This window comes from Anabrus simplex, chromosome 2 (genome assembly GCF_040414725.1).
Source record: "Anabrus simplex isolate iqAnaSimp1 chromosome 2, ASM4041472v1, whole genome shotgun sequence".
Lineage (NCBI taxonomy): Eukaryota > Metazoa > Arthropoda > Insecta > Orthoptera > Tettigoniidae > Anabrus > Anabrus simplex.
In genome coordinates this window covers 159,910,428-159,930,097 of record NC_090266.1, presented here as the reverse complement: position 1 = coordinate 159,930,097, position 19,670 = coordinate 159,910,428, and the positions used below count along the sequence as shown (strand labels likewise).

Here is a 19,670-nt window from a genome sequence, read left to right as displayed (position 1 = left end):
TCTCTCCAACATTCTCATAACCTCCGTGGCTCAGTGGGCAGCTCGCCGGCCTCTCACCGCTGGATTCCGTGGTTCAAATCCCGGTCACTCCATGTGAGATTTGTGCTGGGCAAAGAGGAGGCGGGACAGGTTTTTCTCCGCGTACTCCGATTTTTCCCTGTCAACTTTCATTCCAGCAGCACTCTCCAGTGTCATTTCATTCCATCTATCAGTCATTTATCATTGCCCCAGAGGAGTGCGACAGGCTTCGGCAGCCGGCACAATTCGTGTCCTCGCCGCTAGATGGGGGCTTCGTTCATTAATTTCTTGACCTGGTCGAATGACTGGAAACAGGCTGTGAATTTTCATTTCATTTCTCCAACATTCTCAGAGTTATATGGCAATATCCACATGAAGATAAGTCGAACACAAAATATATTCATATTAGATGTCTGTTACCATAATTCAAAATCTTACCATGAAAATCCACAGCCTATTTCCAGTCATTCGACCGAGTCAGGTAAGGTAAGGGTTATTCTGCCCGAAGGCAGGTCCGAACCTCCGCAGAGGTGTTCCTGAGCCGGAGTTCACGTGCGGTAGGGTGGCCAGTTCCTTTCTGCTCCTCCATTCCCTTACCCCCCACCAACAGTGCGTGGCAACCCATCCAACTCCTGACCACGCCCAATGTTGCTTAACTTTGGAGATCTGACGGGATCCGGTGTTTCAACACGGCTACGGCCGTTGGCAATAATGGGATTAAAAGGGATATTATTATGTATCATTGATTTGTGTACTTAAGCAGTTTATTACATAATTTTATGCCTTGTTTAAAAACTCTTATCTTGAGTTGACAAAGACATAAATTGCTTATATATGAGTCTCTTGTCTGCTGTGTATTGTAATAGAATATAGTTTCATGTATTGTTTTATTTGTATCCTTTTTACAAATACGGTTTTGATCTTGTCTGAATGGTCCGTCTAGTGAACTTAGGTTTAGAGGGTCCTGGGTTCAGTTCCCGCATGTGCTGGAGATTTTAACTGCTTTTGATTAATTATTCTAGCTCGGACTCTGGGCGCTTGTGTTCACCTTAATACAAAACTTCATTTACAAACAACAAAACGCATTACATTACTAACCACCACAGAAACACAAAATAAGTAATCTCTCAACATAAGGCATCAGGAAATTCATCTGACCATAATACTTGGCTAACTGAGCTCGATAGCTGCAGACGCTTAAGTGCGGCCCGTATCCAGTAATTGGGAGATAGTGGGTTTGAACCCCACTGTTGTCAGCCCTGAAGATGGTTTCCTGTGGTTTCCCATTTTCACGCCAGGCACGTTAATTATGGCCACGTCTGCTTCCTTCCCACTCCTAGCCCTTTTCTATCCCATCATCAGTATGAGACCTATCTCTGTCGGTGCAACATAAAACAATTTGTAAAAAAAAACTTGGCTGAATCTTTACAAAGTGCCTGCCCCTGGTAATTGGGAAAAGGCCAGGAAGAATAAGAGAAGATGATGACAGTTTAAAAAAAAATAGATCTACAAGGTGCAGTATAAGTTTGTTTGCGTCATGTGTTATACTCGTGTTTTCAAACCCAAACCTTCACCCCCAACATATTATCTCATATTTTATTTTTATTTAGGGTGCTCAAAAGTGATTCACATTCTAACCATAATTCTTGAAAAGAATCAGCCTGAAATGCATGCCCATTGTATATGGAAAGACATACCATATTGCCGTCTATGACCACCAGTCCTCCCCTGTGAACCATGTGGCCTTGCCACTGAAGGAAGGCTTGTGCATCCCAATAAAGCAGATAGCCAACCTGTAGATGCAAACTTATCGGCTGTTCAGAGACCAGACTAACGAATGGTTCGTCAAGAGGGGTAAGTAGCCTTTCAGAAATTGAAAGGGCGGCAGTCTGGATGATTGACTAATATGGGCTTGTAATAATATTTAAAATGGCCTAGGTATGTTGATACTGCTACTACATGGCTGAAAACAACAGGGAATCACAGCCATATCTAACTCCTGAGTATATATGAATGAATGGTGTACTGATGATGTCTTCCTGCCAGGTAAAATATTCCAGCGGTGAAACATTTGGATCTCCAGGTTGGGACTAAACAAGAGGGGGCAATCATCAGGAAGATGAATGCTGAAATTCTGCACGTTGGAGTGTGGAATGTTAGAAGTTTGAATCGTTGTAGTAAGTTAAAGAATCAGAAATCAGAAATGGGAAATGGATTTTGAATCGTTGGTTAAAGAATCTGAAAAGAGAAATGAATAGACTAAAATTAGATGTAGGTAGTTTGTGTAAGTGAAGTACATTGGCAGTAAGAGCAGAATTTTTGAACCGGCAAGTACAGAAAATAGGGCATCGGGTAAGCTACTTTGACCAGCATAGTGAACGGAGTATTGTTTTCAGGATAGACTTTAAACCAATGTCCAACACAATAATGCAGATCTATATGACTACTAGTTCACCCATGATGAAGAAATCAAAGGAATATATGGAGAGAGAGAGAGAGAGAGAGAGAGAGAGAGACGATCTAATACCATATTTAAACGGAGATGAGAATCTAATTGTGATGTGAGAATGGAGTGCAGTGGTAGGCCAAGGAAGAGAAGGTAATGTATTAGGAGAATTTTGACTGGGACAGAGGAATGAAAGAGGAAGTTGGCTGGTAGATTTCTACACCGATCATAATTGAAGTTAGTCCTTGTTAATACTTGGTTCAAACACCACAAGCGATGGCTGTATCTGTGGGCAAGACTTGAAGACACTGGAAGGTATTATTATGACTAGGCAAAGATTCAGAAACCAGGTGTTATATTGCAGGATCTCCCCAGGAGCTGATGTGGACTCTGACCACAACTTGTTGGTCATGAAATATCATCTGTAGTTGAAGAAATTGAAGAGAAGGAACTCTAGAAGCTGAGATCCAGACAAGTTGAAGGAAAAGAGTTTGAGGGATTGTTTGCACAGGAAGTAAATGAAAAGGGTGAAAGAAACAGTAGTGCGCTGACTTCGCTGATGCTTTCAGCAAAGCCGCGATCGAAAATCGGGGAGTGGTGTTCTTCTTCAACATGACAATACGATGCCACATGGTGTCTGCAGACCATTGCCACCGGGCGTGTTGGCCGTGTGGTTAGGGGCCCGCAGCTGTGAGCTTGCATCCGGGAGATAGTGAGTTGGCAGCCCTGAAGATGGTTTTCTGTGGTTTCCCATTTTCACACCAGGAAAATGCTGAGGCTGTACCTTAATTAAGGCCACAGCTGCTTCCTTTACACTTCTAGGCCTTTCCCATCCCATCTTCACCATAAGACTTATCTGTGTCACTGTGATGTAAAAAAAATTAAATTGTAGAACATTGCTAATCTTGGTGCTGGTATTGATTTTGTTTCAACAAATGGTCACTGTGAAGAAGAGGAGGAAAATATTTATTGTAAATCATTCTTGAATGTCCCGAGCAATAACAAATAGAAAAAAATGTAAAAGTACTATACGAAGACCAGTTTGACAATAAGTAGCACTTGGAGTTTTACTTCAATAGTCCTGTGGTGTAGCAGTAGTATGTCTTCATCTTACATGGAGGAACTGGGCTTGACTCCTGGCTTTTCCAAAGATATTTATCCTGGACCAAAGGCTGGAATAGAGTTCACTCAGACTCATGAGCCCAACTGAGGAGTAATCTGATATGAGAAGCAGCAGATATGATCATGGAAGCCAAACAATACAGCTAGGAATGTTGCCATAGTGATCATGTAGCACTCCACTATCTGTAGTCCATCTGGTTGGGCAGATACTACCTTGGAAGGCGAAGGCATTCAATGACAATGAACGGGCTGTACATGCCATAGGTTTCCTGTTGTAATTGTTTTTAACTTCATGTTTATGTAATATTTATGAGCATCATATTTCGATACATTATTAATATGTAACCCCAAGAATTTTGTTTCATGTGTTATTATTTATTCATGTTCAAATTCAGTTTACTGAAATCTATAAAATGGCAGGGTGGGATTCCGTTAGGTGGAAATATAATAATCAGTTTGGCCTATGCCGAGGACTTGGTCTAAATGTCAACTGTATTGAAAGCCTTCAATCTAATATCTTAGAGCATGCAGAGGGGTGCAGGAATTGATATGAAAATTAGCATTATCAGGAATAAAGTGATATCAGTAGAGAAAAAATTTAAGAGGACTTAATGCCAGGTAAGAAATACAAAAATGAAATGTGTAGATAATTCCAAGTATTTAAGATGTGTATTCTCCTGGCATGATACTAGTAGTATACTAAGTGAAATTGAATCAGAGTGCAGCAGTGAGTGAGCAGTTGTGATCAATAGTATTCTGTGAGAAAGAAGAGATTTCTTGGACAAAACTGTCTTTATATCAATCTGTTATTTTGTTAAGAAGGAAGCCATACTTTCTGGTGTTGACCCAGTTAAATGCAACTTAAAAGCTATCCGGTCTGTCAAACACACAAGAAAATTACACTACAACAACAAGAGCCTCCATGGCTCAGGCGGCAGCGTGCCGGTCTCTCATTGCTGGGTTCCGTGGTTCAAATCCCGGTCTCTCCATGTGAGATTTGTGTTGGACAAAGCAGAGGTTTTTCTCCGGGGACTCCGGTTTTCCCTTTCATATTTCATTCCAGCAACAATCTCCATTATCATTTTGTTTCATCTGTCATTCATTAATCATTGCCCCAGAGGAGTGAGACAGGCTTCGGCAGCTGGCACAATTCCCATCCTCACTGCTAGATGGGGGCTTCATTCATCCCATTCCTGACCTGGTCAAATGACTGGAAACAGGCTGTAGATTTTCATTTTCACGCTACAACATACCAGTAAAAAAACAAAAAACAAAAAAAACAACACATTATTAAACAAGGAATAGTATTCTGTGAGAAAGAAGAGAATTCTTGGACAAAACTGTCTTTATGGATACCATTTCGGACCCATGCCATTGACAGAGCAATGGTTTCCAAAAACCTCGCAGTAAATGCTGGAGTTGAGACAAAGGAGGACATCCTTAAGATAAGTTCCAAATTCCAGTTCCTAAGTATTAAACAGAAATAAACATAAGTATTATAAATATTTGAGTGTGACTTGATAGAATCTCATGATGTTTCAGGAACGAAACATGTCATTCTTTGTTCAATAGTATGTATTTTTATTCCTTGTTTATTAACGTCTATTTTTTCTTAGACATTTATGTTATAGTATAATATTTATATTTAATTTGTGTGTTCAACAGACTGAAAAGCTTTTAAGTTGCATTTACATCAATCTGTATTCAAACTGACTTTGCCGTACAGAAATGAGGGCTGGGTGGACTCGGGATATCTTATTCGTAAATTAGAAGCAACGGACGTGAAAGTTGCCGGAATGATTGCTGGCACACACAAGATGGTAACAATGACAGGAGAGTAATCAGAATGAGGAGATAAAGACTAAGTTAGGAATGAACTTTATGGGTGAAACTGTATGCAACGCCAGCTTCAGTGGTGGGGTCATGTGAGGAGAATAAAGGATAGGTTACCTAGGAGAATGATGGACCTGGCCATGGAGGTTAAGAGAAGCAGAGGCAGACCATGGTAATGATGGTTAGACTCTGTCTTTAACGATTTAACGATGAGAGGTGTGGAACTAAATGAGATCATAGGGCTGGCTGCAAATATAGAGGGTTTTGGCAGTATGGTACTTGGTTAATTTGCATAGGATTTCAGTCTGAATGTTGAAGGGCAAAACAGTCTATAATAAAGATATATATGCAGGTATTGATTTAATTCAATAATGGGATTAAGTAAGGTAAGGGTTGTTCTGCCCGAAGGCAGGTCCGAACCTCCGCAGAGGTGTTCCTGAGCCGGAGTTTACGTGCGGTAGGGTGGCCAGTTCCTTTCCGCTCTTCCATTCCCTTACCCCCCACCAACAGCGCGTGGCAACCCATCCAACTCCTGACCACGCCCAATGTTGCTTAACTTCGGAGATCTCACGGGATCCGGTGTTTCAACACGGCTACGGCCGTTGGCAATAATGGGATTAAAAGGGATATTATTATGTATCATTTGAAAGTTCTTTTCAGTAATATATTTTAATGGCATTGCCCACTTCCAAGGTGGTTTACTTTGCCACTATTAGTCTCTTCATGTAAACAAACTCTCCATCTTTGTACAATAGGTCATTGAAAGGTACAGTTTTTATCCTATGTTTTCATTTCAGGAGAAACTGGCATAACCAAGTTAAAAGATGAAGATGCTGAAGAATTCAAGTTGATGCGTGCACAGCCTCCTATCCCAATTGAAGAACTTGCTAAAGGTTCTAGTCCACACCCTTCAGCAGGAGAAATCCATCATGGAATTCATAATGAGCAACCAACAACTACTGCTACATAGATACTACTTGTAGTGCTTTTGTTTACCCTGAATGCCGAATTCAAAATTCTTGCCAACACTGAATATTGGAATTCATTTGGCGTTATGAAAAATTACTTTGAATTCATAACGAAGATGATTTTTAAACAAATCTGTATAACATAATTGTTGATATCAGTACAAACATAGTTGTTATATTCTTCCTACATTTTCCTTTGGAAAAAGTACTTAGTTGAAAGTGGATATTGGGTAGTTAAGAATGTTAAGCAGAATTACCAGCATGTGACATGGGATGCTGAGGATTTGATCTGCTGTTTGATCATTCCACTAATGCACATGTATGCATAGGTAGTTTCACCAAGTTATAGTATTTAATTGTTATTATTCTACAGCCTGATTGCTTTTACTTCTTCCATCAGTTGATTTGCTAGCAATCAAGTTTGGTGTCTACTGTGTAGTCAGGTTGCTGTGCTGGAAATTGTTTGATCCCTCTTTCTAAAGCAAGTGCTTGACAGAGGTTCTGTATATGCACAGCAATGGAATTGTCATCATCCTTGTTACCTGGTTCAGTGTTGAGAGATATTCAAGCTGGCCTGAAGTGCCTTCTAAAATAATAATGTCCTCTTGTGTCAGTATTGGTTGCTGTCTACATGTGGAAGAACACCTGTAAGGCTAGGTTAACAAAATTGTCACAACCTCTATGTTGTTATTTATATTCAGTAGTTTTATTTTAGAGGCTTCCAAAACAATATATGTTAACCCACTATTGTGTCTCCTTTGCTCTTTCTGAACACTACACATCCACATATTTGGTTAGATATTGTTATGGGCAATGCTATTGCTGAATTAACTTCATTTAACCCTTACGCTGTGCAAATATATTTCTGGACTCTTTCTCTAAAGAATGCAATTATATACACCTTTTTTGTTTCATCTTAGAAGTGAAGCTTCCATGGTGTGTAGAATTATTTAGTTATTTTTCCAGGTTGAACCATGTTGTTGTTTTCTGTACATTATGTACAGTTTTTTTAAATAATGGACAGCAGCAAACAAGTGCAAACTTCCTGCACTGACTTGTTATTGTGTATATCCTATATTTTACATGTTAAAATTACAGCAACCAAGTCGTGTAAATAGCGACCATTGATGGACTTCAACAATGCATTATTGTTGACTACAGTAGAACAAACGTTATGAATTACGGTACATTTTTTTACCTATTGAAGAACTTAATAAGACTGTGACTTCAGGCTTTGTCATGTAATAGCAACAAAGTATACTACACAGTTTGATAACACTGTGGTGCCTGAAGAGTGCTTTTATTCTGTCTTTTTTCTTTCAAGTGGGTTAAAGGAGAGCAAAACAGCAAACTGTGACATTATTACTCTTATATAGACTAAAGCTAAATATTGCAGTGAATGGGGAAAAAGAATTGTGTTTGACTCTACATATAAGACTAACAGTGTAGTTTTCAATTCCATTGTATTACCATGGAAAAAATTAATAATTACTTTTAAATTCCCTTTATTTATCAATATAGACAGCAAATTTGTACTTCTTAAATTTGAAAACTGACTTGTCATGTAAACTGAGCTGTAATTTCAAATGGGTTCCATCATAACAGTCGGATACTAACAGATAACTTCCATCACCAGAAAGATGTATAGGCTTACATACATACTGTATGCCAAAATAAAATGAGGATATTGGATGTTCCTAAGCCAGGGAGTACCTTCATTTGTATTTGCCACCACTGGAACCCCAGGTTAAACTAGCTCATTGCTGAGTAGTGTTTCTCACCTTAGAAGGATACAAGAGTTGATTATTTCTGCCATTAATGATGTTATACAGTAACTGTAAAAGGTGTGTATATTTCTGTATTCTGGATTACTTAATACACACACCAATGTATGAACATCACACAAGCCAAAGGCTCAAGTGCAATGCTTATTGTTAGTAACAGGACTGAAATATGGTACACCTAAAACAGGTGTTCATTGCAAATAAATAATTATCAGAATACGCATGAATACCATATTGGTCAGATAGCAAATATAATTTAGGAGATATTAGTTCTGCTAAAGCTCTAGGCTTAAAGCCTCCATATTATCTTCTCCTCCACCTTCATTGTGTAAGGTTGTTTTATTTTAATTCTCATTAAGAATATCCATATCACTTGAACAAATGCTGTACAGAGATATTAAAAATAGGTTGGGGGAAAATAAGGTTGTTTCTTACAGAGTTGTAAGGTTAGTCAAAGAAGTCTTTGAGTACTTTGAGACAGTAGCGGTGATTAGGGGATGTGAGGGGGTGGGGGGCATTCGCCCCCTCCCAGTTTGTGGAGAAAAAAATACATTTTTATTCCATTTTAGCCACCTGAAACTAGGAATTATTAAAAAATTGTGCAAACCCTGTTATCTTTTCAGCTAATTCTTACCTTTAATTTCTTCACTTAATAAGAAAAATACTTGGTGTAAATACGCACAAAGTTGTTCGGCGCTGCTAACCGAATTGTACAGTGCCACAGCAAGCAGAGCAATGTGTAGTATATTCTGCAATGAAGGTTAGCAGGGGTATATTTTTGCCAAGTTCACCTGCTTGCCACACACATTCGTAAGTCTGTCAGTCTCACTCCGTCAGTGTGTCTGTTCAGTTCTACCTAGTGTCTGTTTCTTTGTTACTGTGTGGTCAAATATTAGATGACTTTTAAATAGTATAATCACGCAGTACTTCTATTTATAAGTTGGTAGACTCTCAACGTTTATGTCTCTATCGAAATTTGCTCAGAGAGCATGTTTTTTTCTTTTTTATGTCTAACCCCCTTCCCCCCCCACTATATCCCCCAGACCCAGGTACTTTTTGCTGTCTGTAAACTTTTGTGCCCTCCCCCCCCAAACACACTTCTTACTCCCATTCATTGCTACTGTTTGCTGAAGATTTTAACTTGATGGCCTCCATTTCATGGGAGTGTACTTGTACATCTCAGTAAAACATAGTATTACAAGGCACAGGATTTCTGTAGAAATATTAATCTTATATTTGATTTAGGTGTACAACTTGTTAATCATAATGTCCAACAGGATTCTGGACCACAATATAACTTCCTAGTTGTATATATGTAAGTTACTGCTTTCATGTGCATTCTTGACAAGCTGGTTGATTTTGTGTTTCTGTATATTTTTCTTTTAAGATTTTTATTTATTTTTATTTTATTGTTATATGTAATTATTGTATAATTCATTTAAAATAACTGCTACATAATAAGTGATATTTTAATTCAGTACCATGAATTTTATGTGAAAATAAGAGGAAATGTATTTTTGTAGGTTACCTTGACTTGAGGGCTTTATGTTTAAGTTGGAAGGGATTGAAATGGAATTAACATTGAAATTTATCAAATTTACCCCAGTTATAAGACCTTTTCCTGGAGAAGCACTTACAAGAAGAGACCAGGCCCTGTGTCCAACTGATTTCAGTGAGCTTCAATGTACCTGTTGGGAGACACTCAACAGTAACTCCTGTATAAGGAATCAGGTCAATATGTTTTTGTTTTTGAAAAAAATGAGGTCAAATATCATGACATAGGATCCACCTCGGACTAAGTGCAGGTGATAGAACAGTTAAAGGTGAACATATTTTACTTAAACGTGTCAGGTCTGCAACCCAATTCCAGTGCAACGTATGTATACTTGGAGAGTTACACCGCAGTCAACTGGAATGGTGGTCAAGTGGTCACTGTACTTGCGGGTAAACCAGGACGACAGGAGTTCAATTCTCGTCACAGCTATATTTCTTGTACAAAATAATTATTTGAGGGAAGGTGGAGATAAAAATGTGAATAAAAATATCATGCAAATTGCAGTACACTTTATTTTCTACCTGAAATTAATATAGGCCTAAATGTTCTCACAGTTACTGCCAAATATCTCCTTCTCTCTCTCTCTCTCTCTCTCTCTCTCTCTATATATATATATATATATATATATATATGTATGTATGTTAATTTGAGGGAGAAAATAAAGCATATTACAATTTGCAAAATCATTTTATTTGCACTTTTATCTTCACACTCCCTCAAATATTAATTTTTTTTTTTTAAAAAGATATAGCTCCGACGAGACTCGAACTCACGTCGTTGAGGTTGGCACGCGAGCACGGCGACCACTCGACCACCACTCCAGTCGACTGTGATCTAACTCTCCGAATATATATGTGTGGCATTGGAATCAGCGATGCATAAATTTTTCGCAAACTATTAGGTTGTGGACCTGACATGGTTAAGTAAAATGTGTTCGCCTTTATGTGTTTTATCACCTCCACTTGGTCCGAAGTGTATCCTCTATCGTGATATTCAACCTCATTTTTTTTTTCGAAAACGAAAGCATATTGACCTAAACCCTTATACATGAGTTGTGTTGAGTGTCCCCCAACAGGTATATTGAAGCTTGTTGGAATTGGTTGGATGCAGGGTCTGGCCTCTCCTTGTTAGTGTAGCAAGCTGATGTTCAGGTTGTCCTAGGTTTGAGCTTCTGTCATGAATTCAGAATTTGTTTTAGGTGTCTGAAACAAGGTTTTCAAGGGCAACTGAGGAGCTATCAGTACCAGACCCACAGAAGGTTAAAGCAGGGAAATAAAAACTTCAAATCAACAGTATTTTTAATATCTATAAAGTACAAGGAAATCTCAAATATATACTTGAGTTGATCCTTTCAATGTTTCTTGAGCCGGGCTGAGTGGCTAAGATGGCTGAGGTGCTGGCCTTCTGACCCCAACTTGGCAGGTTCAATCCTACCTCAGTCCGGTGGTATTTCAAGGTGCTCAAATACTTCAGCCTCGTGTCTGTATATTTACTGGCACGTAAAAGAACTCCCGCGGGACTAAATTCCAGCACCGCGGCATCTCCGAAAACTGTAAGAGTGGTTAGTGGGACGTAAAGCCAATATTATTATTCTTATTATTATTATTATTATTATTATTATTATTATTATTATTATTATTATTATTATTATTATTATTACATTTCTTAAACTTGTAGTGTGAAAAGGAACATATTATTTAAACATCTAGTGGTTTAATAATGATGCCAGCAATGAAGAATGGCAGAACACTAGCAATCTTATTGATTCATATACCCCCTACAGTATATCCACCTTCTTGAATCCTTTGAATAACAAACTATGGCTAAAAATTGGACAATGCCTTAACGTTTGTTCATTGGTCTATGTCTCTGGGATCTCAATATATAATTTTTTCATATTTATGAAACAAGGAGCTGCAGATTTTTAGTCCATCAGAAACTATGGTAATCAGCTGGAGGTTCATATTATTACTAGAAGTAGACACCCTGTGCCCAGCACTGAATATTTAAGGTACAATTTTTCATGAGAGAAAAAAAGTTGTTAATGTAAGAAATTTAATTACTTTAATTTTATAGATATAATGGGAAAATAATTTTTATTGCATGTAGTAATCTTTATTTTATTACATGGGGACATACTCTTATTTGTACTGGATGGAGAAATGCACCCCGCTCCTCTACTGTCATTTTTGTGTAGAGAGAGAGAGAGAGAGAGAGAGAGAGAGAGCCGAGATGGGATCACTGCCCCAGAACAAGGGGTACCATACCATCAAAATGATAGTAATCTACTGTAATGCCATTTGAAACCTAATGATGAGAGATTTTCCTCCCCATACAGATTCATCTAGAATTTAGTATATCAGATATCTATCCATTTAAATCCCTTCCATTGTAGGAATTATTGCAGAGCTTTTTAATTATCTTGGTTAAAATCTCAAACCATGGTCACACTAGTAATGCATATTATAGAAGGAAACCGGTAGATTCTATGTACTTATTGACTATGCACCTCTTTACAAGCTTTATCTACTCTTCATGAGCATTTGCCACAAGAAGAGATATAATACATTGAAACTTAAAAAGAGATCTCACTGAAGTACTGTCACCCAGGGTGACTTTGGCCACATTTCATGGTTTATTAGAAATTCTGACATGAAAATAACAGTGGAACTGAATTTCATTGAAGCAGATGCTATCTTGCGCATGTATTCTTAATGTGAACAAATGGAGAGAAAAACAAAATTGGAACTTGAGGAAAGTTTGTAGCACACCATTAGCTAATTTAAAGGTAAATAAATTGTGGTTAAATTTTCCCCAGATTTGGGGTAACATCAGCCTACATAAGTTTAATATGGAGGATGAAGTTATTCTTGTGCACAGGTTAATTTGGCCTCTTAAATCAGTAGGAAATGGGACAAAAACATTGCAATAAAGTATAATTCTTAATCATGAAAGCTTGACTAGTTGTAAGCGTGGATAAATTACACTATGTTTACAATCTTAAAGGCCGTATAAACTGCAGTGCCACATTCATCATTTCACTAGCAAGAAAAGAATGCAACAAATGTATTCATAGAATTTTCAAATTTATTTTGCATATGTACATGCTTCAATTTAAATAACAAAATGTTTAATTTTAATAAAGTTCACTCATGAAATTTGTTCTTATATCTCATCACCGTACAATTTTTTTTTTTTTTTTGGTACGGGCTTTACGTCGCACCGACACAGATAGGTCTAACGGCGACGATGGAATAGGAAGGGCCTAGGAGTTGGAAGGAAGCGGCCGTGGCCTTAATTAAGGTACAGCCCAAGCATTTGCCTGGTGTGAAAATGGGAAACCACGGAAAACCATCTTCAGGGCTGCCGACAGTGGGATTCAAATCCACGATCTCCCGGAGGCAAGCTCACAGCCGCACGCCTCTACGCGCACGGCCATGAAATTTGTGCCCATATATGTGCCCATAGAATATGCTTCACAAACAGACCTGCATAGATTAACTAAACAAAAATTAAAACATTAGGACTCTAGAAATTGAACTTGCCAGGCCGAGTGACTCAGACAGTTGAGGCGCTGGCCTTCTGACCCCAACTAGGCAGATTCGATCCTGGCTCAGTCCGGTGGTATTTGAAAGTTCTCAAATACATCAGCTTGTGTCGGTAGATTTACTGGCACGTGAAATAACTCCTGCAGGGCTAAATTATTGCATTTTGGCGTCTCCGAAAACCCTATACGTGGTTAGTGGGACTAAAGCATTATTATTATTATTATTATTATTATTATTATTATTATTATTACAAATTGAACATAAATTTTAAAAATATCAGGACTCTCCACTAAATTCTGAAATTCCTGCCATCCATATCTTGCAAGGAAATTCGATTCGATTGTAATTTTGGTATAGCCTCCACATTTCTTTTTGTAATCATGTGGCACGGCCAAAGTCTCCTAGGATATTAACACAATTTTATTTAAAAGTCCCTCATAAGAGTTCTGTTTAATATTTCTACTAAAGAGTTCGAGAATGTATTGCCAGACACTTGTGTAACAATCAAAGATTTGATAAGGATGCAAAACAGTCATTGTTACTGTAGAACAACTGTCCTAACCAGGAGAAACGTTGAAAACGTGAAACACAGATATTGATAGATCCCTTAATCAGCTTTTGATTGCTCTATTTAAAATTAATGTCTCTACTGATTTGTAGAAGTATAATTCAAGAACAAGTGACTTATAAATAGAATGGCCAAGGTTTCCTCTGGTGGACAAAGTAACTTCAATTGACGGTACCATCTAATGACTGAATATCTCAGCATGCATTTCAGTTATATAAATATTCCAAATTGTAATTTTTAATATATCTCTTTTGTTGCAACTCAGGAAACTGATTCAGTTTTTTAGAAAATGGATTTCCACAACATTTTAAGAATAAAGTACCTAATTTTTCTTGCTTCTGTTGCCAGAGAACATGGTCGACATTTTAAAAAAATGTTGCTGAAAACTCGATTTTAATGACTGAAAATTCATTAAAATGTGAACTTAATCTAGGATAATATTATTTGCCAAAACAGTATTTTGTTAATATATTCAGCAAATTTTATTGTCAGAAATGATACTGTGTTAACAATCACTATTCTTCTTTACTGTAACTTGTTGTTATAAATAATGTTCATGCTTTATTTTATTTATTTTATTTATATAGGAAAATAGATTTATGAATTATTTTTGTATATTATAATGTATTGTTTGTATGTACATATATAAGAAAATAAAATTTCTAAAATGAATACTGTACTTTAATTGCTAGTGTAAATTAAGACTAAGACCATACACTGATAGGTACATCAGAAATATGTGTATTTCTGGTGTGTCAGAAATGGAGATGTCAAAAATAATGGTAGTAGAAGAAAAAGCCGGCCCCGTGGTATAGGGGTAGAGTGCCTACCTCTTACCCGGAGGTTCCGGGTTCGATTCCCGGTCAGGTCAGGGATTTTTACCTGGACCTGAGGGCTGGTTCGAGGTCCACTCAGCCTACGTGATTAGAATTGAGGAGCTATCTGACGGTGAGATAGCGGCCCCGGTCTAGAAAGCCAAGAGTAACGGTCGAGAGGATTCGTCGTGTTGACCACACGACACCTCGTAATCTACAGGCCTTCGGGCTGAGCAGCGGTCGCTTGGTAGGCCAAGGCCCTTCAAGGGCTGTAGTGCCATGGGGTTAGGTTAGGTTAGTAGAAGAAAAAACCTGCAGCAACTACCACTGACATTGGCTAAAATTCATGAAATGTGGCATCACTTCCAGAATTAAAAACAGATATACAGTACAACCTCATTTATGTGACCTTCGTTGACCCAAATCTCTGGATAATACGGATGAGATTTGTAGACATTTTTAAAATTTAATGTTCAAATTAGATAATCATTTTTACTACAGTAGCAAGAACGTAACTATAAGTACGCCAAATATTAAGTTTTTAGTTTGATTCAATGCACATTTCCTGCATAAATTTTTACAATAAATTATGTTAAAACTGTACTGTAAAATGTTTCTGTTGAGTTTAAGAAAGATTTACTACAGTATCATTGAGCGCTGACATAGTATGACAGTGGCTACGGCACTCTCATGGAAGAAGAAATTTTAGGTGAGAAGATGATGTGGATGAGGAGGGAGCGATCACACTGCGAAAGTGAACAACACATGCAGGTGCTGCGCACCAGCTGACAAACATCACGGTGTACTTGGAGCATCAGCCCGACACCACTCCAGCTGAACTATTAATGATAAAACTTTTACATGACTGTGCTTCATTCAAGCCCCACAAGTGTTTGAAACAGAAGACAGTGGATCAATTCTTTGTTAAGAAATTATGTGATTTTATGTGATTAAGATTTGTATACTTTTTAATGTCTTGTAAACAATACTATGTACATAATTTTGTTACAAAAATATTTTTTAATGTCAAAAATGGTAAGAATTTTGTTTTTCTTATTACCCATATAACCCGGATTATCCGGATTTTTGATTGTGCGGATTGCCTTTGGTCCCGGTTAGTCTGGATAAATCAGGCTTTGCTGTAATTACCAAGTATAGCATAATAATAACTCTAAACAATATACTGTATTTGCCATTAGGCTAATTGTCTCACACGGTCTCTTGGGGGGAACGGTCCCTTACAGAAACTTTATGCCATACATAATAATGTATAGACCATTGGATTTTGTCACCAGCTAGGATATGCGCAGACCAATAATGAAAGAGTGTATCAGTAGCTGAGATCAGTTGGCAACAGTCTGCAGGAAGTAACTAACCCATTAGCAACAAAAGACAATACTACAGCGGCAATATGCGGTGCGCTGCAATGGAGCACCTAGCAACTAGCTTGCAAAGTCAGTACTAGAATTCTCTCCTTAAATTATTCACCAAGGATGAGCAAGACTTGCCATTGTCATTTTGTAGCAACAGTAAGGAAATCTTCAGAAATTTGAGATGAGATAAGTCTGTTTCACCAGTCCACATACGATGAAGACTCCTGTATTGAAAGCAAACCTTTTAATATGAATATAGGTAAACTTGAAATAACTTGGCTGTTATCTATTATATATGTGTTATGGAGCATATTTACATAAAACAGAAAACCTTACCTTGATTTTCAAACATCACAGTTTCAGAAAGTTGAAAATCTGCAAGATTTTAGACTGAAGGCAAGTCATTGTCACTGGTTTCACAAACTTTACTGAATAAAATGTGGTTACCAATTACACATGTTACGCTAGCAAATATAGGTGGTTGACTAATTAAGAATCATCTCTCTGACAGAAATAGTGGGAGGACTTACCTCAATTTCACCACATTTGTGATAAGCAAAGTCTGAATTACGGAAAGTATATTAAGTAAACATTTTGCCTTCGTCTATGGAAACTGTAAGCCTATAGATATAGTCTCTTCCTATTACAGCCTCACAGCAACGTTGGAGAGAACCGGCTCCATAAGACAATGTCGGGATCCCTCTTCCCACAGTAACCTGCTTTTTTTTTTTCCAACATGTGTTAACACCTATATGCAGTGCCTTTTTTTTTTTTTTTTTTTCCTCTAAGGAAAAATGTGGCAGTACTCACCCAAACTTCTTCATAAACTGCCTCACACTTTGTTCATACCTCCAGATGTACAGTTGTCTTTTCTTCCAAAGGTACCGATATTACTACTGGTCTACTCTGAAGAAATGTTCACTTCCATCTGTTTTTCTGCTACTAAAATTGTAAAATCTTGGCACGCCTTACAGTCTAGCATTTTATTTTTTTGCATAAAGCCACCCGTTTCTCTGGAAGAAGTTTTGTCGGAGTTAATGTCCAACAATCAGGCCCATCATGGTCAGAAACGTTTCCCTCTTGAACTGCAGTCAATCTATTGGTACTTGTGATGTTTTCTTCACATTTAATTGATTCACTGTTCGCAGGTTCAGGAGATACTTCAAAAAAATCATCATGTTTTCTTTTATTGTGCACCGGTACAAAATTCATTTCACTTCTCCAGCTTGTGAACCACGTGCGCTCTTTGCTCGTACTAAATAACTCTAAACTTGCTTGCCATGGCAGCAAAAAATAAGTGTTTTATGCTTTTCAAATTATTTTAAAACAACAAAAGCAGTTAAATTTAAATATACATTAACCCCAGATTAAATATGACGGTTAGCGATTTACTGGTTGTATTAATGGCAATACAGATACCGTTAGATTGTCCTTTACATAAGTTTGTTTGTTGAAGGGTCAGAAAATCAACCACCCACTCTATAGTATTCCAGTAGCAAAAACTGTGGAAGGACAAGAAACAGCCAGATGAAGAATCTCTCTTCCTTTTTCTTTACCTCTGAACTGACAACATGAAATGGTTAATAGAACAAGAATGACAATTTTACATTGGCAGTTTACAGATCATGTGCTCGTACGCATTATGTGTATAGAAACGTAACAAAAGCAGACAAACAAGCTTTATTTTAAGCCATAAGTCAATAGTTTATAGGAAATGTGATAGGAACATTCTGAATAATATCCAATTAATTGTTTGTCTTTCTTTCTTTCTTTCTTTCTTTCTTTCGAGAAAAAGGTGCCGGTACTGCATACCGTTGCCTACCGCCACAAAAAAGTACTACCTATATGACTACTTTAATAACAATGATGTTTTTTTTGTCCCACTGCCTAGTTTTATATGACTTCATTGATAACTTACTTCCTCCCTTTACATCATTCTTTTTGCCTATTCCCTCTCTGCCATGTTCGTTTAACATCTCCTGCATCAAGACTGAGGATCTGTCAAGATGGCCTCCTCAGTGTCTGTTGATGTCCACTCTCCTGAATATGGTCGGAAGCACAAACTAGCTTTTTTACGTCGCACTACCACAGATAGGTCTTAATGGTGATGATGGGGTAGAAAATGGCTGGGAATGGGAAGGAAGCGGCCGTGGCCTTAATTAATGGACAGCCCCAGTATTTGCCTGGTGTGAAAATGGGAAATCATGCAAAACCATCCTCAGGGCTCCCGACAGTGGGGTTCAAACCCACTATCTCCTGGATGCAAGCTCACAGCTGCACACTACTAACCTCATGGCCAACTCGCCCAGTAGAAACTAGCTCACTGGCGGCTGAGAAGAAATGGATGTAGATTAATTTGGATTGATGAGGAAAGAATCCATGCAGGGTATTTGAAGACGGCGGGATATAAACATGTTGAGATTATCCTTGTCCGTTTGTTTTCATCTCTTCTTTCTGTTGCTCCCTCATCCTACACTAGCTTGTGCTTGAGCTTTTTCTAAATTATGTTCCCTGTGAGCTTGCATCCGGGAGATAGTAGGTTCGAATCCCACTATCGGCAGCCCTGAAGATGGTTTTGCGTGGTTTCCCATTTTCACACCAGGCAAATGCTGGGGCTGTACCTTAATTAAGGCCATGGCCGCTTCCTTCCAACTCCTAGGCCTTTCCTATCCCATTGTCGCCATAAGACCTATCTATGTCGGTGAGACGTAAAGCCCCTAGCAAAAAAAAATTATGTTCCCTGACTTTCAATACATTATTTCCATTGATATACATGGGTTGAGATTTTCATAATGGCAACTTTTCTGTAACAATGCCGTGAAACATAGCCTGGCAATATAATGTATACCTTAGGTAGCTAAGATATCCATCCTCCCTCAGCGTAAATTAACTCGCCCTCCACACGTCTTGCACGGCGGCAGCGACAACAACAAGAATGCAGTTTTGAGCGCGTGCTCGTGGAGTACAGCTGTAATGATTTTGAAGCAAGATCAGAGGAGCTGGATGAAAGTTGAATGCACTAGAGGTCACAATCCAAGGCAGTGTTACGAAGGATTGCAAGAGGCTTGCAGTGAATGTGCATTACCTTACCGTACTATAGCATGATGGGTCAAGGTCTTCAAAGATAGACGACAAAATGTGGCAGACATGCTGCAACCTGATCATCCTGCAGAAAGTGATGACAATGTGCAGAATGGGAATGCATTAGTGCTGGTGGATCAGAACACCACAATTTGTGAATTGGCCAATGATACAGGATTGGCACCTTGGACTGTGCTGCAAATCCTAAAGAAGCAGTTGGGAATATGGAAAATTGCCTTCGAATGGTTTCCACATGATTTGACCGAACATCAAAATTGGCTGTGATATGATCCAGCTCGTACGTACTTGGAGCGGTATGAATGCGAAGGTGAGGCCTTCTTATGGCGAATAATCACTCGTGGGCCAGAGCTTATGAACCGCAGCTGAAACGCCAATCAAATGAGTGGCGTCATCATTGGTCACCGCAAAAGTAACGGTTCAGCTGACCAGAACCAATTTGAAGTCCATGCTGATCATTGCCTATGACTGCGATGGTGTTATCATAAAGCATACCATTCCCAGAGGACATATGATTAATGCAGAGTATTACTGTGCATTT

At 38.2% G+C, this 19,670-nt stretch overlaps 1 protein-coding gene across 2 annotated transcripts in view; it reads left to right on the top strand.

Annotated features, from left to right (window-relative positions):
- Window positions 1–14,463, top strand: part of Reg-5 (Rhythmically expressed gene 5) — a 168,441-nt gene extending 153,978 nt beyond the window's left edge. For both annotated transcript variants that reach the window (XM_067140418.2, XM_067140419.2), the window contains exon 6: window positions 6,217–14,463. In XM_067140418.2, the coding sequence (XP_066996519.1) occupies window positions 6,217–6,389 (173 nt within the window). In that variant the 3' untranslated portion in view covers window positions 6,390–14,463. The remainder of the gene's footprint in view (window positions 1–6,216) is intronic.
- The last annotated feature ends 5,207 nt before the right edge of the window (window positions 14,464–19,670 follow it).